The following is a 21,692-nucleotide window of genomic DNA, read 5'->3' on the forward strand; positions in this document are numbered from 1 at the left end:
AACAATATCTCTACAATTGTAAGTTTGTATACCTCATTCTTGGTGAATGTTGGATAAAATTCTAATTACCTACGTTCTATAATCTAAACAATTCCCCACTGATAGCCATTTTTTAACTTTCACATGTAATTAACATCCTTATTCATAGTCCTTACAGAATGGATCTTCAGAAATAAACACTTGCTAACTCAAAGAGATACACATTTACGTTCTAATGGATACTGACAAAATGTCCTCGGACCAAATGACATTCCCACCCTCAAAGAAGTTTTTAGATTTATTTACCAGTATATTTAATGATTTATTCATTAGGGATGAGACTTCAGGCCCATTTTTGATTGTATGGACACATGCATGTGCACAGTGTGCACTTTATTTGGGAAATGCATGTGTTACAGAATTCTGAAGATTCCTACTGAGATTTTTAAATTTGGATAAATATGCCCTACTTCATATAGATTGTGTCATGATGTGCAATTTACCTTATTTGTCAGAAGATTGTTTCTATCATACACATCTGTGTAGTTTTTATAACCAGGGTATAAGTTTTCCACAGCTTTAACTTCATCACGATTTTCACTTATATGGCTCTACAAGAAAAGAAATAACATTTTCAGTTTTTTAATGTAAGATACCATTAGAAATTATACTTCATACCCCCAAATGATGTGGATGGTGTTTACCTTCCTATATGAAATCATGGGTGGTTCAGGTACTTTATTTAAAACAATTCTTATTATATATATATGGCAATGAAACTATGAATATATAATTACATGACCATGTACTATTCTAACCCTACCCCATATAATGCTTTCTAACAGTCTTTTCAAATTTCAAACTATAGCAAGATTAAGTAAAAATAAAAAATACTAATTGAAGAGAGTCAGGAGCCTAGCTATTCATAAGTCACCTGCCTTTTCTGGTATTGGCCATTTTAAAAAAGAGTTCATTGGCCATCAAAATGATAGAGCATGGTTTACTCATAAAAAAGATGAAATATGAATTAAAAAGTTGAATTTTAGCCCAGGTTCTGACCCTACATATGTGTCTTAGGGTAAGTCAGTTGTTTTCTTTGCACCTCCATTTTCTCATCTTGCAAATAAAAGTGTTGGGCAAGATAAGTGATTTTCTAAATTCTTTTAGCTTTTAATGTGTTATTCTTATAAAAATTCATAGATATTCAATATTTAAAAGGTATAAATGAGTTGCCATACAGAATGAAGCAGGGTTTGGGCTCTGGGACCCTGCTCCCATTCTGTCCCCTTTGTCAGCTTCCAGAATGAGTTCTTCTTCAGGAAATAGCTTGAAAATAAGAGACAGCCCTGACATCATCAAGAAAGAGAGTATAAGAATGCACATATAAGCAAACCAAGCAAGTCCTGCCCCCAACACTGTCCTTTCTGCAGGGAACCACAAAACCTGAGATGGTATAAAGTGTTTTTGAAACACGTTGTGTTGCCATACCAACCCCTCACCTAAAACAAAAATCACTTCTGACCAACCAGTGATGAGTATAGTATATGATATAAGAAATAACTCATGAGCAAGTTACTACTTCCAGAAATGGCAATGCCATTTCCCTTCCTTCCAGGAGGTAGAGCATAAATAACCAAATAAATAAAAAATAACAATGGACTAAAAACAGAATGTTCCATCTGAAGAATGAGCTCTCTCCCTGCCTTGAGGAAATCCAGACCACTGAGAAATGGGCATGGACGTTGGAAGAGAGGAAAGGAAAATCAGATGGCTTGTGTCATTTTGATAAATTTGAGTAAATATGCACATATACATGTACATATACCTCCAGCAAGTAAATACTTGATTCTTCTGTGTGTCTATAGGGTTCAGGACACATTACCCAAAATATGGCACCTTGGAATACTGAATATTTTAAGCTGAAGAAATTTGAGAAAATGGTAAAAGTAGGATGGTTCACTCTGATCTTGTTTTCACCCCCTTTTTCCTGAAACAGGTCATAAAACTCTTGTGTGAGAGGTTCCCACCCTATACCTAGAGGAAAGGAGTACCCTTATCTCTGAAGACAAAGGAAACCAAGAAGAACCAGGCCTTGCTAAGTTTTCCCCAGTTTACTATGCTTACTTCATACTCCTTAACCCATCCTGCTCCTCCAGGACTGTATGCTTGTCACCATAGCTAACATAAAAATACTCAGGTATATTTCATTGTGTCTCTGTTTCCTAATGAGGTTCCTGTATCATATAAAACTTATATAAACTTGTGTGCTTTTCTCCTGTTAATCCATCTATGTCAGTTTAGTTTTCAGGCCCAGCCAGGGGCCCTAAAAATGTAAAGGATAATTTTTTCCTTCCCTACAATTGTGTGGGATTGAATAAAAAATTTCAAATATCACAGACCACCAAAAAATAATGGGGAAAGACAAAAATAGTTAATGAACCCTAACAAGATAAATCTTAATAATCCTCCATCCTACAAAATGATAAAGGATCAATGTGTTGCCTTTCCCTGACATGCCCTTTGTTTTTGGATGGTCAACTCTTAAGGGAAAATTTTAGTGCAGGATGTAATGTAGCTCGAATGGAGGAGGGAAGCTCCCAACTCCCAATTTTAACCCAGCTGGAAGCTTTAGAAAGTGTTTTATTCCTAAATTGCAACCACTTAATGACAAAGTAAGATATACTTTTTTTGTTCCTGACTTTAAATTAAGAAGCTTGGAACAAAAGGGCTTTTAAATCCATTTTTGTAAGGTGGAAATTAGGTTCTTTCTGCTTTTCAAATAATAGATGGTTCCTCCAAAAAGGAAGGACTAGAACACTGAGAAAGTATCAAAAGAGAAACAGGAAAGAAATGCATTAGATGTATCCTATGGAGAGCAGGTAACCAATTTGTCATTAATCCTGCCTGGTTACTTAAGATGTCCTCATCTCTGGGAGCCAGATTGGAGATGACTGAGGGCAAAAGGAACTTTCAGGTTTCTTAGCTAAAATAACAAGTTAGATTTAGGTGATGTCTCTAAGGAACCTTATATCCTATGTTGTTATATCTTGAGGAGATCGTATGAGGCTAAGGGCAGGCTGCCCCCAAAGTATGCCACTCTGGATGTAGATTAATTTGAGCTAAAAACTAGTCAAGGCCCAAAAGACTCAGAAGAAGCTTTGAACTTCCTCCTTACCACCTACTTAAGATTGGAAGCCTGTCCCAGGAAAGAGGTATTATCAGAGATACCTATAGTAAGGTGCTAGGTATGTAGACAGGGGGAACCTAGCAAAGCCCACTTGCTCAAAATGGTTCAGCACATATTTGCATACCAAATAGCAACTTTTTATTTTCAGTGCCTTATTTCTACTTGAAGCCTGAGACCCCTACTTTCTTCTCAGTCTAGAACATATATATATCTCATCTTGCCTTGCTGTCTTTGGAATCCTCATACTTATGTGGATTCCCTGTGCACACGTAATAAATTTTGTTTTCTCTTGTTAATCTGTCTTATGTCATGCTAATTGACAGTCAAAAGAACTAAAAGAGGAAAGAGGGGAAACCTACCTCTTCCACAGCAGAAGACTTGGAGATTATGAAATTACTGCCAGAATTTAGAGTACAGAGAAGTCTTGCAGGTCTAGACATAGGCACGAACAGGAGAAAAACGCCCACCTGAATGTGCAAATCACGGGCCTTCGCGAGGTTTCCAAGTTCACCCAACAAAGTCTCAGAGCAGGAAAGGGGAAAACGCGGTGTCACTATGGGCTGCACTCGTGGATACTGAAAATCATCAAAAACACTTGGTAAAGAAACTATGGATATCTGAATGTGTAGCATACCCCAAAATGCATTTCATACCACAACATGATTTTATATCTTCATCTCTGGGAATAGTCCTTCATTCCAAGAGTAGTGGATGAGTTTCATGGAAATGGCTCATGGTTGAGGACAAGGAAGGGTATTTCTGTACCACCAAGTTCAGTGGAAGATCCCATCTCAAATGCAAGATACATGAAAGCTCAGACTGAGCGGCTTTTATGAAGAGAATCAGGAGGCAGAGGAGACGTTTCAAAGGAGAGTGCTGGGGAAACTGAAAATAGGGTGGTGGTCTGTTCCCCTTTCTACATCTTAGGGCAGTGGTGAGGCTAAGGATCCGCTAAGTTGCATCTAGGTCTCCCAAGATTAGACTGAAAGAAATACTGAGGCGCCCTGTGGTTTCCAATCAGACCTTAAAAAATAGTGAAGGAAGAGTCTGGTTTGCCATCTAAGAGACTGCCCAGCAGAGCCAGAGCCCAGCCTGCTGGGGAGGTGGGACAGAAGACAGCACTGCCTCCACAGGCTCACAACACCAGGGCGCTGTGAAGGGGGTGCCTGGCTGAGGCCTTCAGGCCTCATGACATGCCACACATCTATGGCCCAAGGCAGTCTGGCGGGGGCATCTCGGCTGGACACCACCTGTGTTTCAGACCCGATCAGGGGTACAAGAGGCCAGAGCCAATGGTGATATAGCTAACAATCCACACCACAACATCTAGTGGCCACAACCTGTCTATATCAGTGAAGCCCTCTCCCACTTCCCACAGACCCATCCTATGAAATTAGAAGGTCTCAGAGGAGAGGGAGGGAAGACCACTGAGAAAGTAAAAAAAATGCCTGACCTTACTAAACCGAGTTGATGAGTTCTCCATCAAAACAATTTAAGGTTTTAGGAAAATACTTTTGTATGCATGAAATAAGCTAACCATACAGACTAACCTCTACCAAAACCAACAAATCCTACAGTCAACACAAAGGCAATCCAAAAGTGAGCTAGGAACAAGTTTACTTACATTCCTCTGGAGCATTTCTGATACAAATCTGAAAGAAAACAACAAATGTAACATTAGAAAATTTAGGCATTTTTCAAATCTTTTAAAAGGATAAAAACATGATCCTTATATTTGTCCTAATTTTAATATAAACATTTCTAATGGTGGATATGTTTCACCACCACTAATTAAGGATTAACAAGTAGTAATTACTTTGTTCTCTCATTTGTAGTCCAGGAGATGGAGTACAAAATCACAGGGAAATACAGTTTTATCGTCTACCATCAGCTGGGCTGTTCACAAGTATTCCCACAGCACTCAAGGCGTTCAGATACATTAAGCTCTGTTTCAGGGAATATCGCCGTCTGTTTTATGTTCCATGGACATTAGAGTTATAGGGTCCTATGTATCTGGAGGTGTTTAGAAGCCATGGGCTGTGCACTTTCAGTTTCCCTAAAGTAGAAGCTGCTTGCCCACACAATCACAATAGCATCATTTATTTTCAAAGGCCAGGTCCTACTGGGCATGGATGTTGGAGTAAAGCAGAAAGACTAGGTCAGACATGGTCGTGAAACAGGTAGTGACGGGGGGGTGATCTTACCAATTATATCAGCAGGGATGATGGTATCTATATGACCTATGAAACGACTATTTCTGCCTTGGCTGGAAATATTTATGAACTATAGCTTCCTGCCTTCTGTTGTTACTTTGTTTAGATATAAAATGTGAATTAGGGTTCACTATTCCCACAAACAGGGCCTCCCAGGTGGCGCTAGTGATTAAAGAACCTACCTGCCAGCACAGGAGATATAGGAGACCTGGGTTCTAGCCCTAGGTTGGGAGGATCCTCTGGAGAAGGGAATGGCAATCCACTCCAGTATTCTTGCCTGGAGAATCGCATGGACAGAGGAGCCTAGAGGGCTATAGTCCATAGGGTCGCAAAGAGTCGGACACGACTGAAGCAGCTTAGTACACAGCACATTCCCACAAACACAGATTCCTAGAAAAGTTGAGCATATGGCCAAATGCTAAGGGGAAAATGTATGCTTCCTTCTCTCTGTGGGCACGTAGGAACCTCTAAACCACTGTTTTCAGAGGACACGCTTAAGGTAGAGGCCTGGGGAATGGAGAAAAGTTGGACTTCTCAAACTTTGCATCAGGATATATTTGGTCTTCGGGAAGGTATAAAGCTAAAGAATTTTCTTCTATATTTCTTGGATGTTGAGTGTCATACAACTCAGTTCCTTGTGAAAGCCTCAAGGTGCCATGAGAAAGCCATTAAAGAAATGTAGGAAAAGGGCTTCCCTGGTGGCTCAGTGGTGGTGAGTCTGTCTGTCAATGCAGGAGGCACAGGTTTAATTCCTGATCTGGGGAGCAGGATCCCACATGCTGCAAAGCAACTAAGCCCATGCACCACGGCTATTGAGCCTGTGCTCTAGAGCATGGGAGCCACGACTCCTGAAGCCTGCATGCCCTAGAACCCACGCTCTAAAACTAGAAAGGCCACCAGAATAAAAAGCCTGCACTCTACAAAGAGTAGCTCTCACTCACCACAACTACAGAGGGCCCAAGTGCAGCCATGAAGACCTATCACAGCCAATAAATAAATTAAAGTTATACATATATATATATACGTAGAAAAAGTACCTATGGCATCAGTAGCATATCCCCATGTAAAATTAAAAGAATATAACAAAAGCTCATGATCTCAAGCAATAGGATGACCTATAACCAAAAGTAATTTAATGAGCAGGCCACAGACACTCAACACAAGTTTAACCTACAGGAGAAGCCCAGATCTATAATGAAGTAGGTAAATCATTCACTTTTTAAAAAATCCTTCATTTAAAAAAGGGATTTGCTTTTCCTAAAGTATAATAAGTACCCAGAGGCTTTCAAATATAACTTGATATACAAAAATAGTATTGACATGCAACATTTTCCTAAGGATCAGGTCAATTTCATAAAAGTTAGACAAACATAGTCAATGACGTAAGTGCACATTCTGCCTGGGTTAAAGGGGTTTCTTCTCTCCATCTGTAACTCCATCCATAAGATAAATCAAGATAAACATACCTCTCTGTTTCCTTGATTGATTCCTCAGTGGTTTCTTTGTATTCTGGAACAGCGTCATTCAAATCCATGCAAACTTTGCCCACAAATGCCCGCTGCCCAAATTTATCTGTGAGAAACACAGAATCAATTTCAAGTCATGTTTCTTTCCTAAAATGTACTTTCCTGACCCCTTTAAAAACATTTTAAATTAAAATCATTATGAAAACATAAGTGAGAGTATAAAAGATCATTATATCATTTAAGAACAATTTTTTTAAAAAGCCAGTTAATTCTGTAAGTAGTAAAGATTCTCCCATTGGCACCTGACTCCTCTCTGTACACCCAGGACAAAGGATATTATTTGCTTAAGGTCTAAACTCAGATGTGTGCAATGTCCTCTACTATGTGCAAGGTTATGAGGAATATACCCAATAATGTATATAAAGTGTCTGGCACATAGGGCTTAGAAAAGATACTGTCATTATTCTTAACTGTAGCAATGCCAGTATTGTTCAGTTCAGTCACTCAGTCGTGTCCGACTCTTTGCGACCCCATGGACTGCAGCACGCCAGGCCTCCCTGTCCATCACCACTCCCAGAACTTGCTCAAACTCATGTCCATTGAGTCAGTGATGCCATCCAGCTATGTCGTCCTCTGTCATCCCGTTCTCCTCCTGCCCTCAATCTTTCCCAGCATCAGGGTCTTTTCTAATGAGTCAGTTCTTTGCATCATGTGGCCAAAGTATTAGAGCTTCAGCTTCAGCATCAGTCCTTTCAATGAATATTCAGGACTGATTTCCTTTAGGATGGACTGGTTTGATCCCCTTGCTGTCCAAGGGACTCTCAAGAGTCTTCTCCAACACCACAGTTCAAAAGTATCAATTCTTTGGCACTCAGTTTTCTTTATGGTCCAACTCTCACATCCGTACATGACTACTGGAAAAGCCATAGCTTTGACTAGACAGACCTTTGTTGGCAAAGTGATGTCTCTGATTTTTAATATGCTGTCTAGGTTTGTCATAGCTTTTCTTCCAAGGAGCAAGTGTCTTTTAATTTCATGGCTGCAGTCACCATCTGCAGTGATTTTGGAGCCCAAGAAAATAAAGTCTGTCACTGTTTCCACTGCCAATATTATTACCTGTGGGGAATTTTGCTTAATCCTGCTAGTTCTCAGCACCGAAGAACCTAATGCTTATCAGAGGTGCTAGAGGAATTCTATTTCAGGTAGAAAGTTGATGCTACATGAGGCAGTGTTCATTATTTTAACATCTCTACCTCTGTCGTCAGAGTCTTTCAGAAATCTTTCTACATCTCTCATTCCCCTGTAATTCATTGTAATACCTGGCCATTAGATTACTCTTCCTTAAATCACCACCTTCATCACATACCTTATCTGGCTCAAAATCTTTTTTGAGTCTTTGATGCATATCTGAATCACTCCACAGTCTGAATCATCCCCTCTGCCCAACTTCTTCCATCCCACCATGCAATGAATCCTTCCCTTTAGTTCAACTCCTTTGTCCCTGGCTTCCTGTATCCTCTATGGACATTCCTGACCCAATATCCATACCCTCATATCCATACTTCTCCTGCCTTAAAGGCATTTTTCTCTCTCCTTATCTCCCTTGAAAGTCCAGTTTAAAGGTCCCTTCAATGAAATCTTTCCAGATGATCTAATTCTGGCTTCATTCTGTCTCCTCCAAAATTCACAAGATTTACTTTCAGTGTCACACTTGAGGTCTTTGGCATACACTACCTTGGCCTGTAAACAATAGTGTCAGCACATCAGTCAGTGGTATTTACTTGAGCACCTGCTATGTGGTAGACAATGTGCTGGGTACAAGTTTGGGAATCATCAATCTAAATCCAGTCTCAGCTCTGCTGACTAGCTGTGTGACTTGGGCATGTTTCATAACCTCTCTGAGCATCAGTTTATCCATCTGTAACACACAACATGAATAACTGTTCCAGAAGGCTATTTACAGCTAAACTGAACTAATCCATGTAGAGTGCTTTGCACAATACCAGACATCTAGCAAGAACACTACAGCTGTTACTGAAGTTATTAATCTATACTGTTGTTTAGTCACTAAGATGTGTCTGACTTTTTTGCGACCCCATGGCCTGTAGCCCACCAGACTTCTGTCTATGGGATTTCCCAGTCAAGATAACTGGAGTGGGTTGCCATTTCCTTCTCCATGGGATCTTCCCGACCCAGGGATCGAATCCACGTCTCTTGCATTGGCAGGCCAATTCTTTACCACTAAGCCATGAAGGAAGACCATTAATCAATGTGTGTACCTACTAATCAGTTAATCCTATCTGATTCCTCAAGGGCAGAGACTATTTTCCATTTTACTGTGTTCCCAGTATCTAGCACAGTGCCCTGAGTCTAGCCAACAGCCAAGAACTATCTGTTGATTATAATAAACTGTGGTCATTGCTAGAATTAGTAAATCTGCTCCAAAAGCCCTAAATTAATACAGACCTATTTATATCATCCTACAACCAAAAACAAAAAGTAAATAATCAAATTACTTAAACAACAAGAAAAGTTCAAGGGCCATTGTAATACACAAATACCTAATCACTTGCAAGACGTGCAGTGCTCAAATTCTAGTAATTAAAAAGCAAGACTGTTCACAAGTATAAGTCCCTGCCATCATGGTCCACCTGTCTGCTTCATGTGCCCGTAAATCATCCTTTTATCTCCTCACCTGTAATTTCCGCAAGAAGCAGTGATGAGTCAGTGTGAATTGTTCCAAAGTAACAAGCTGTGGTTGTTCCATTCTTTAGTGTTCTCCTCTAAAAATAAATCACAAAAACTATGAATTGCCTGTGCCAAGAAAAGTCACATGGCATATACACACGAAGATGGAATTTTGGTTTTCAATTTTAAGCTGTTTTTACTTAAAGGAATGCCATCTCGACATGAAACGTAATTAAGGTAAATTGCAAAAGTACTTATATTTAAAAAATGTTAGAACTTTTGATTTCCTAGATTCACAAGGTTCTATGTTGCAGAATTTATAAAATGTGATACTAATTCCTGACTTTTTAGGGTTGTTTATGGATATGCAAACTTTATTGGGAAGGAATAAATATTTTTTTTTCTAGAAATTACAGGATAAAATTATTCAACCAGCTATGTAGTTCAAACTGGCAGATTGATCACATGTATCTATCTCTCTTCCTCAGGAAATCTCCACTAAAATGATGTAATGGAGTGTAACATTTATTAACCCATGAGAAGAGAGGAGACATGAGTAGAGGAAATATTTTAACATTTTCACAGAAGAAAAAACCTGGAGGCAACTTGGAAAAAGAGAGAAGCATGTGGTTGTTAACAGGGAATTGGCTGAAAGTGTGTATACAGATGATTAAACCTTGGCAGGACTCTTTCCTGTTGAAATCAGCAGTTCCTTGCAAAAGAGATTTGCTCTTTGCAGAAATTGGATAGTATTTAGAGAATACAGGCCCCAAAGGACAAGGTGAGGCACAAGCTGAAAGGAAGAGGCTTAAGTAGATAGGTGGCTGACTCTGGGACCCATGTCACCTTCCCCAAAATATCACATGTACCACTTCCACCGGTTCTGGCAGGACTGAGGACTTCTTTCTAGAGAAGATAAATGGCTCTAGAAGAAAGATGTCCTCACAATGACATTTAGGATCCACAAGTAAAATGGCTATTCACCTCCTTCACTGTTCATCCTGTAATGAAGCTTACCAGGCAACTAGTGTGACCCCATCTTTTTCAGTCAACATCTTAGAGCATCACACTCAAATACTACTGTACATTTAAGGTTCTATGGACACTGGTGGAAAGCTACCACAAAAAAAAGGGGGAGAGGGGAAGGAAGAAAGAATCTGGAAAGAAATGTTGGAGGAAACAGCCAATCTGTAGCATCAGGAGGAAGCTTGACTTTTAAAAAAAAAATTGATTAACAATCTCAGAGAAATAAAAGAAGATATCATATCCACAAAAAGAAAAAAAAAAAAGACAAAATGCTGTGAAAATCAGAGAACAGAGCTCTCCAAAAGTAAAAATACTAAAAAATGAAATATGGAAATCAACAGAAGGTTAAATTAGAAGAGAATTTCTCAGGAAAGAAAGATGAAAGTCAAGGATGAAAAGATAAGAAAAATATGCTCAGTCTAGGAAATCCAACATTTAGAACAAGAGTTCTGAAGAAAAAAATTTTCTTTTAAAAAAAGAAATGGAGGAGGTAAAATTGTCTGAGAAATAATATTAGTCTCCAAACTTAAACTACTCATAGAATGCTCAGTTCAGTGAATGAAAACCAGAAACCAAGTAAGGCATATAACTGTAAGCTATTAAGTCTACAAATAAGGAGAAGATACTGAAAGCTTCCACAGAAAGAAAACCATCACAGACAAATGACGGGAATCATAGTGCCACTAGCGTCATCACCAGTGATGCTGAAAGCATAACAATGCCTTCAAAATTCTGGAGGAAAGTTGTTTTATTTATTTTTTATTTATTTACTGAAGTCTAGTTGATTTAAGGGGGGAAACCATTTTTAATGTAGAATTTTATACCCTGGTAAATTATCAGTCAAGTGTGAAAGTCAAATAGAGATATGATTAGATACGAAGACTTAAATGTTTTTCTGCTTTAGGAGCTTAGGAATTTCCTACAAAATGTGCTTTTAACAAAATGTGAGAGTGATGAAAAGGAAAAGAATTCCCAGGTTGAGAAAATGGGAATTAAACACAGAGAAGCAAAGGGAATCCTCCGATGGCAACAGTATGAGGGACAATCCCATCCGTAACGAAACAGAAGAATGGGAAGATTGTGAGAAACAAATCACAACTGATATTGCCTGATTTGTCTGGACACTTGGAAAAGCAGTGATTTACCTGAGTATGGTCTGTCTTAAGCAGAAGCTTTTTTTCCCCTCTTCTTCTTTTTAAATTTTAAAACATGTTTTAGAGCAGTTTTAGGTTCACAGCAAATTGGGAGGAAAGTACAGAGATAGCCCATATACACCCCCCCCAACCCCCACACACAGCAGAAGCTTTTTAAAGTGCAGAGAAAAACTACATGGAGTTTTTGCTTCTTGCAGATTATGACCTGTGTGACCTTGAGAAAACTGCTTTACATTCTCAACATCAGTTTCCTCATTTATGAAATAAGTTGACTCTTTTGACTAGAATGGGACTGGGTTAGAAATGTAAATGTCTGCAGGAAGAAAACAATTTGGACTTAAGATAATAGGAAAGAACACACCCTATCCTAGCAGCCTCTACTCAGCTTCAGCCAATTGTTAGAGATCAGTGATGTCGGTTCAACTTGAAGGTCAAGAAAATTAGGAAAACTGGATTTTTATGTCAGTTTTTTCAAATTTTAAGACACTTAGCACATGAAATGCCAACCTAGACAGCATATTCAAAAGCAGAGACTTTCCTTTGCCAACAAAGGTCCATCTAGTCAAGGCTATGGTTTTTCCAGTGGTCATGTATGGATGTGAGAGTTGGACTGTGAAGAAAGCTGAGCACCAAAGAATTGATGCTTTTGAACTGTGGTGTTAGAGAAGACTCTTGAGAGTCCCTTGGACTGCAAGGAGATCCAACCAGTCCATCCTAAAGAAGATCAGTCCTGGGTGTTCATTGGAAGGACTGAAGAACTCCAATACTTTGGCCACCTGATGTGAAGAGCTGAGTCAATAGAAAAGACCCTGATGCTGGGAAAGATTGAGGGCAGGAGGAGAAGGGGACGACAGAGGATGAGATGGCTGGATGGCATTACCGCCTCAATGGACATGAGTTTGGGTAGACTCCGGGAGTTAGTGATGGACAGGGAGACCTGGCGTGCTGCAGTTCATGGGGTCACAAAGAGTTGGACACGACTGAGCAACTGAACTGAGCACATGAAATAAAATATGTCTGATTGTAAGTAAATGATGTTTAGAACCTGTCAGCTACAGAAAAGGATGCACTAGCTTTCTATCAGAATCATATGCTGAGGAGGAAAGTTAACACCTTGACAGAGGCATCGAATTCAGTCTCCATCTACCAGGAAAGTGCTTGCATCCTGGTGTGAAGTAAAGTGAAGTCACTCAGTTGTGTCTGACTCTGCGCCCCATGGACTGTAGCCCACCAGGCTCCTCCATTCATGGGATTTTCTAGGCAAAAGTACTGGAGTGGGTTGCCATTTCCTTCTCCAGGGGATCTTCCAGACCCAGGGATCGAACCCAGGTCTCCCACATTGCAGACAGACACTTTGCCGTCTGAGCCACCAGGGAAGCCAGGGCTTAGTGAATATTGCTGAATGAACATATGAGGAAGCAGACCAAACTAAAACAATCAGAGGCATAAAATGATCTAAAATTAGCATTGTTACGTGTATATAACAGGACACAGTATCCTTGAAAGAGGAACAGGCTACTGAGCAGCAAGAGTGAATTAATGACTTGCAAAGTTGGGATACTAGCATTCTCTAAGAATGTAGCATAAAAGTATATACAGGAATGTCACTGTTTTTTTAAGAAAAGTTACCAAAAGAAAGAGCACATTGGAAGGGAAAATATATTAAGAGCAAGAGAAACGGCGGGTGGGGGCAGGGGGCGGGTAAGAGGCAGAGAAATTGAATGATCATGTGTGCATGAGAAAGATTTATTTCCCAAACTGGAAATGATACTATATTAAAGAACTGAGCTGAAAAAAGAAAGAACAGATCTATAAGTGAAATTGCAGAACATCAACGATGAAGAATATCCTGTAGGACAACAAATTAACTAGAGAGGAAAGAAAATCAGATTTACACTGGTACATTGGATGCTAGTGAGCAAATCAAGAATTCTCTGTAGAGCTAAAGTGCATCATTCAAGAGTCAGAACAAATTTTTGGTAATTTAAGGGTTTGGATTATCACCACTTTATTGGAAAAGATTATCATTGTCTATATTCTAAGAAAATGAATCCAAAAGAAAGACTTGGGAGCCAAATTTAAAACATTTTAAATTTAGGTGGTGAAAAAAAAAATTGGAACTAAAATCTCACATGATATAACACAGGACATGGGGAGGGAGGTTCTGTCTTGAAGAAGAGAAGACTAGGTTTCTTATCCTATTAAATGGGAGACTATAGAGGAAAATGATAGAAGACTTGTAACACTTATAACAATCTAACAGATATTTTTTTAAGTCATTTTGACAGACAAAAAACAGTCTTTTTAAAAGTGTACAGAATTTAGAGAGATGGTAACGATAACCCTGTATGCGAGACAGCAAAAGAGACACAAATGTATAGAACAAAATCTTTTGGACTCTGTGGGAGAGGGAGAGGGTGGGATGATTTGGGAGAATGGCACTGAAACATGTATAATCTCATATATGAAACGAGTCGCCAGCCCAGGTTCAGTGCATGATACTGGATGCTTGGGGCTGGTGCACTGGGATGACCTAGAGGGATGGTATGGGGAGGGAGGAGGGAGGGGGGTCAGGATGGGGAACACATGTATACCTGTGGCAGATACATGTTGATGTATGGCAAAACCAATACAATATTGTAAAGTAACCTCCAATTAAAATAAATTTATTTAAAAAAACTAAAAACAAAACAAAAAAATGTGTACAGAATAATCATAAAAGTTGACCTTTTGTTAGGTCATAAAATAACAGTGAACTAAGAATGGAGAAGGAAATGGCAACCCACTCCAGTATTCTTGCCTGGATAATCCCATGGACAGAGGAGACTGGCAGGCTTCAGTCCACAGGGTCGCAAGAGTTGGACACAACTTAGCGCCTAAACCATCCATCCATCCAATTAGCAAGAAAAATAACTACACAAGTCACATTTACTAACCAGAATAAAATGAAACTCAAAACAGAAGTGTAATCTGACATTTTCTAAATTCTCACCACTTTAAACACCTTTCTAAAACAGGCTTGAAGAAGAGATCAAATGGAAAATTTCAGTTAATTAGTTATGATGACGGTGGAAGTAATACTACCAGACACCAAGAGCACTCCAGCACTCTTGCCTGGAAAATCCCATGGACGGAGGAGCTTGATAGGCTACATATATTTATTTATGTATTTATTTATTTAATTTATGTCATTCAAACTCTTAGTTGAGGTATGTGGGATCTAGTTCCCTGACCAGGAATCAAACCTGGGCCCCCTGCATTGGTGGCTTGGAGTCTCAGCCACGGGGCCACGAGGGAAGTCCCTAATTAAAAAAAAAAAAAAAAAAGTTAATATGACCATGAGCTTCAAAGCCATTATCAACAAGCCCCTTATCAGATTATACAATTTCCATAAGCTAAAATAGGGGAATAGAGTAGCCCTGACCTCTTGTCTTTTTACCTGGTACTTTAATGATTTGATACCTCTTTGGAATTAACTGAATTCATCTGCTGAATTTTCAATAACCCCATAGAGTAAACATATTCATTCCATTATCCAGGAGAATATGTGCAACCAGTTTGTCTTAGTATATTTACAAAGAATCTCATTCTCCTGTCCTTTGACTCATATTAATCTATATAATATACTGATTCCTGAACTTTCCAGGCTTTCTAGTTCATTCCAGTCCAAAGTCCAATTTGAAATTTCAACTTCTCACCCTATTTGCAATGTTTAAAGGGAGATATTCTAGGACTGACTTATTGGAATTTTTTTTCTTAACAATCTCAAGAGATGTTTGCTAACATATACTTTAAATTATTTTCAGATTAAATTATTACTGTGCAAAACTCTGGGGTCTTGATTGCCTATTTATAGATCCAGGACTGTTTTCTGAGGGAGACAATAAAAAAACAAAACAGAAAATGTCTTGGTTTACAGGTACTGCCTAAGCACCCTAGTTTGCATTTCCACAGGCAATCTTCAGCCTAAGGGACAGATTCTAATTAGCAAATCTCAACTTTCTTAAGATGTCAACTTTCTTAATGGATGTCCATTATACTCTCAGCTCATCCAACTCTTAAAGTCTATGGGCCTGGCTCACAATCAGAAACAGAGGATATGTACACTGAAAATACTTGTTGAGAGTAACACCTGTTTCTCCTATTTTGTACTCACTGACAGCAAATATTTGATTTCCCTCTCTGGTTCAGTTGAAGCCAAATTTGTGACAGATTCTAACAAATGTATGGACCCCCATAGTATACATTTTTCTTGGTTTATTTTTTCCTTTGCTGTGATTTCATGACTCATTTTTCTTCTCTTGTACACAATGCAATTTTAAGATATCTCCAACTCTTTTTAGAACAATGCAAGATAAAAATAAATTTTGAGGATAAAATGATTTGGTATGGTTGAAACGATTCATTAACACAATGCACTAGCAACTTCCTACACAGCTTTAGTCCTTCTCAGTTTTCCTGGTGTCATGTGGATCCATGCTAAATATGTAAAATCCACAATTACACTGAATTTATAACTAAGCAAGGCAAATATATAAATGACAACACTTGCTTTTACTGTTCAAGGCTTGGATACTGCAAGATGTGGGAAACTGGCAAGAAGGCTAGGTCACTGTATAAGGCTTATTATATTATCACCATCACAACATTACTTTAAGAGAAAACCCTTCAATGGGTCTAACAAAAATGCAGGAATGCTCAGACTAAGTGTTCTACATGACAAGAGGTAGTGGTTACATAAGATATTTGCAGCTTTAATTCTCAAATGCAGAAGTTATCTCTGGCTGCTGAATTGATTGGGGATGGGGTTGGAGTAGATGAAGGGAGCTGGTTTTCCTCAGAGAGTGAAAGGAAGGGCATTTCAGGGCCTGGAGAATCCCAGGGACGGGGGAGCCTGGTGGGCTGCCAGCTATGGGGTTGCACAGGGTCAGACACAACTGAAACGACTTAGCAGCAGCAGCAGCAGCAGCAGTATATACTGGGTTGGCCAAAAAGGTTGTTCATGTTTTTCTGTAAGTTGTTATGGAAAAACCCAAACAAGCTTTTTGGCCAGCCCATAGTCGGCACACACTACGGCCACTCTCCTCAGACCAAACTAGCTCCGTAGTTCTCTCTAGTGGGCTAATATTCACCACATTCCCACAGGCCCTGCAACAGGGGACCATCCCAGTTTCCTTCCTTTCAAAGCTACCAAAATAATGTGATATCCTTCTAACTAATTTTAATTTTAGATTTCCTTGGATATTTCTTAAAGTAAATACATATGTTAGGCAGTATTTTAAGAGCTTAACAAATATAGACTTGCTTAATTATTATAACAATCCTAAGAAGTAGGTGCTGTCATTATTATTATTATTATTTTTTTTACAGATGGGGAAAGTGAGTCACAGAACTTTCCAAAGGTTACACAGCTATTCCATATGGTACCCAGAATAGCACTGTGGGTTGGCAGGAGTAAAGGAATACACATATGCATTAAACCCAAATTTAGTTAAAAAAAAAAATAGTAATGAGAACCCAGGGGATTTGAGGATTTAGATTCAGGTGTTTCTTGGCTAGTGACCAGCTGTGTTGGTGAAGTGGTCACAAACTCACTGAGCTGCGAAAGAACTAAAAACATCTCTATAGTCCATGATAATCTTAACTGCCTGTTTTTAATAACTTAAATCTGCCCCCAAGAAATGGATGTTTCTATAGATGACTGAATATAATACATCAATACTCATATGCAGGATACTTACAACAACTCTGGTATATACTTCTTCAGCAAAGTCAATGCTCTGGAATTTGTGTTCTGTAGGAAATGTGTACTTGGTCAACCATTCCAAAAGTGGGAGGTCCACATTACTCCCGGCAAAGGAGTACTGAGGGGCATGGATGTGTGTGTCGACCAGCCCAGGCATGAAGAACTCACTGGAAATTAAGATAAGAGAAAAGAATTTAATAACGTCTTTAGTCATTTTCCATATCTTTAAATCATGTTTTCTCTAGACTGTGATTTAATTGTTTATCCTACCCAGAGTAGATGCAATGAGATGAAGAAGTCAGAAAATAAAAATGAAACTCTGCTAGGGGAGACACAGCCCTAAATTGGAATGGCTTGGTGTGAAGTTAACCAAAGAAAAGGGTTTGAATACTCAATTTAGTGAATTAATATATATTTGTTACTCTGTTTCTAGGAGGGAGGGAATCATGAGCATACTTGATCCTCTGTTTTTTATTTTCTTTGGCAGAACTGTGACATATTGAACCCTGGGTTCAGGAAAATAAATTTGGTGGTGACAGGCATGCATGGGGACACTCTTTCAATCTGTCAAGCATGAGAGCATTTCTGAATAAAGGAAAAATATAAGTATGAGGGAAAGAACTTGATCTTTTATTACCTCTAGGTAGTAGAGGATAGGAGGTCACTCAGTCATGTCTGACTCTTTGCGATCCCATGGACTGTAGTCTACCAGGCTTCTCTGTCCATGGGATTTTCCAGGCAAGAGTACTGGAGTGGGTTGCCATTTCCTTCTCCAGGGGATCTTCCTGACCCAGGGGTCAAACCCAGGTCTCCTGCATTGCAGGCAGACACTTTACCCTCTGAGCCACCAGGGAAGCCCCTTAGTAGAGGAGAGGAAAAGTCAAAGCATTCTAAGTATATCATTTGTGGAAGGCAGTTTATTATAGGGGTTACATATAGACATTCTTGACTAAGACTGCCTGATTTTGAATTTAGGCCCCGCCATAAAATGTCACTCCCCTATAATGAAAAGGACATCTTTTTGCATGTTAGTTCTAAAAGCTCTTGTAGGTCTTCACAGAACCGTTCCACTTCAGCTTCTTCAGCATTACTGGTTGGGGCATAGACTTGGATTACTGTGATATTGAATGGTTTGCCTTGGAAATGAACAGAGATCATTCCGTCGTTTTTGAGATTTCATCCAAGTACTGCATTTTGGACTCTTTTGTTGACCATGATGGCTACTCCATTTCTTCTAAGGGATTCCTGCCCACAGTAGTAGATACAGTGGTCATCTGAGTTAAATTCACCCATTCCAGTCCATTTTGGTTTGCTGATTCCTAGGATGTCGACGTTCACTCTTGCCATCTCCTGTTTGACCACTTCCAATTTGCCTTGATTCATGGACCTAACATTCCATGTTCCTATGCAATATTGCTCTTTACAGTATCGGACCTTGCTTCTATCACCAGTCACATCCACAACTGGGTATTGTTTTTGCTTTGGCTCCATCCCTTCATTCTTTCTGGACTTATTTCTCCACTGATCTCCAGTAGCATATTGGGCACCTACCAACCTGGGGAGTTCCTCTTTCAGTATCCTATCATTTTGCCTTTTCATACTGTTCATGGGGTTCTCAAGGCAAGAATACTTAAGTGGTTTGCCATTCCCTTCTCCAGTGGACCACATTCTGTCAGACCTCTGCACCATGACCCACCCATCTTGGGTTGCCCCACATGGCATGGCTTAGTTTCACTGAGTTAGACAAGGCTGTGGTCTTTATGATTAGATTAACTAGATTTCTGTGATTTTGGTTTGTGTGTCTGCCCTCTGATGCCTCTCGCAAGACCTACTGTCTTACTTGGGTTTCTAACACCCCAAAAAGATGTCTTTTTCATTATAGGGGACTGGAATGCAAAAGTAGGAAGTCAAGAAACACCTGGGGTAACAGGCAAGTTTGGCCTTGGAATACGGAATGAAGCAGAGCAAAGGCTAATAGAGTTTTGCCAAGAGAATGCACTGGTCATAGCAAACACCCTCTTTCAACAACACAAGAGAAGACTCTACACATGGACATCACCAGATGGTCAACACCAAAATCAGATTGATTATATTCTTTGCAGACAAAGATGGAGAAGCTCTATTCAGTCAGCAAAAACTAGACCAGGAGCTGACTGTGGCTCAGATCATGAACTCCTTATTGCCAAATTCAGACTTAAATTGAAGAAAGTAGGGAAAACCACTAGACCATTCAGGTATGACCTAAATCAAATCCCTTATGATTATACAGTGGAAGTCAGAAATAGATTTAAGGGACTAGATCTGATAGATAGAGTGCCTGATGAACTATGGACGGAGGTTTGTGACATTGTACAGGAGACATGGATAAAGACCATCTCCATGGAAAAGAAATGCAAAAAAGCAAAATGGCTGTCTGGGGAGGCCTTACAAATAACTGTGAAAAGAAGAGAAGTGAAAAGCAAAGGAGAAAAGGAAAGATATAAGCATCTGAATGCAGAGTTCCAAAGAATAGCAAGGAAAGATAAGAAAGCCTTCCTCAGTGATCAATGTGAACAACAGAATGGGAAAGACTAGAGATCTCTTCAAGAAAATTAGAGACATCAAGGGAACATTTCATGCAAAGATGGGCTCCATAAAGGACAGAAATGGTATGGACCTAACAGAAGGAGAAGATATTAAGAAGAGGTGGCAAGAATACACAGAAGAACTGTACAAAAAAGATCTTCATGACCCAGCTAACCACGATGGTGTGATCACTCATCTGGAGCCAGACATCCTGGAATGTGAAGTCAAGTGGGCCTTAGAAAGCATCACTATGAACAAAGCTAGTGGAGGTGATGGAATTCCAGTGGAGCTATTTCAAATCCTGAAAGATGATGCTATTAAAGTGCTGCACTCAATACGCCAGGAAATTTGGAAAACTCAGCATTGGCCACAGGACTGGAAAAGGTCAGTTTTCATTCCAATCCCAAAGAAAGGCAATGCCAAAGAATGCTCTAATTACTGCACAATTGCAGTCCATGGGGTTGCTAAGAGTCGGACACGACTGAGCGACTTCACTTTCACTTTCCTGCATTGGAGAAGGAAATGGCAACCCATTCCAGTGTTCTTGCCTGGAGAACCCCAGGGACGGGGGAGCCTGGTGGGCTGCCGTCTCTGGGATCACACAGAGTCAGATACGACTGAAGTGACTTAGCAGCACCAGCAGCACACACTAGTAAAGTAATGCTCAAAATTCTCCAAGCCAGGCTTTAGCAATATGTACACCGTGAACTTCCAGATGTTCAAGCTGGTTTTAGAAAAGGCAGAGGAACCAGAGATCAAATTGCCAACATCCACTGGATTATCGAAAAAGCAAGAGAGTTCCAGAAAAACATCTATATCTGCTTTATTTACTATGTCAAAGCCTTTGACTGTGTGGATCACAATGAACTGTCAAAAATTCTGAAAGAGATGGGAATACCAGACCACCTCACCTGCCTCTTGAGAAACCTATGTGCAGGTCAGGAAGCAACAGTTCGAACTGGACGTGGAACAACAGACTGGTTCCAAATAGGAAAAGGAGTACATCAAGGCTGTATATTGTCACCCTGCTTATTTAACTTCTATGCAGACTACATCATGAGAAACACTGGGCTGGAAGAAACACAAGCTGGAATCAAGATTGCTGGGAGAAATATCAATAACCTCAGACATGCAGATGACACCTCCCTTATGGCAGAACGTGAAGAGGAACTAAAAAGCCTTTTGATGAAAGTGAAAGAATAGAATGAAAAAGTTGGCTTAAAGCTCAACATTCACAAAACGAAGATCATGGCATCTGGTCCCATCACTTCATGGGATATAGATGGGGAAACAGGGGAAATAGTGTCAGACTTTAATTTTTTGGATTCCAAGATCACTAGAGATGGTGATTGCAGCCATGAAATTAAAAGACGCTTACTCCTTGAAAGGAAAGTTATGACCAACCTAGACAACATATTAAAAAGCAGAGACATTACTTTGCCAACAAAGGTCTGTCTAGTCAAGGCTATGGTTTTTCCAGTGGTCACGTATGGATGTGAGAGTTGGACTGTGAAGAAAGCTGAGCACCAAAGAATGGATGCTTTTGAACTGTGGTGTTGGAGAAGACTCTTGAGAGTCCCCTGGACTGCAAGGAGATCCAACAAGTCCATCCTAAAGGAGATCAGTCCTGGGTGTTTTTTGGAGGGAATGATGGTAAAGCTGAAACTC

General features: G+C 39.7%; 1 protein-coding gene and 1 long non-coding RNA gene across 2 annotated transcripts in view; one reads left to right on the plus strand and one right to left on the minus strand.

Annotated features, from left to right (window-relative positions):
- LOC138433539 (uncharacterized) overlaps positions 1-10,829 on the plus strand; it is a 95,297-nt gene extending 84,468 nt beyond the window's left edge. The window contains exon 3 of the long non-coding RNA XR_011254350.1: positions 10,022-10,829. This is a non-coding gene — a long non-coding RNA (uncharacterized lncRNA). The remainder of the gene's footprint in view (positions 1-10,021) is intronic.
- The window catches only part of GDA (guanine deaminase), a 130,593-nt gene that overhangs the window by 24,654 nt on the left and 84,247 nt on the right, over positions 1-21,692 (minus strand). The window contains exons 3-8 of the mRNA XM_069576359.1: positions 17,455-17,626; positions 9,541-9,628; positions 6,846-6,951; positions 4,791-4,818; positions 3,634-3,741; positions 483-590 (exon numbers count right to left, since the gene is read on the minus strand). Coding sequence (XP_069432460.1) covers positions 483-590; positions 3,634-3,741; positions 4,791-4,818; positions 6,846-6,951; positions 9,541-9,628; positions 17,455-17,626 — 610 coding nt within the window. The remainder of the gene's footprint in view (positions 1-482; positions 591-3,633; positions 3,742-4,790; positions 4,819-6,845; positions 6,952-9,540; positions 9,629-17,454; positions 17,627-21,692) is intronic.

This window comes from Ovis canadensis, chromosome 2, assembly GCF_042477335.2.
Source record: "Ovis canadensis isolate MfBH-ARS-UI-01 breed Bighorn chromosome 2, ARS-UI_OviCan_v2, whole genome shotgun sequence".
Taxonomy (NCBI): domain Eukaryota; kingdom Metazoa; phylum Chordata; class Mammalia; order Artiodactyla; family Bovidae; genus Ovis; species Ovis canadensis.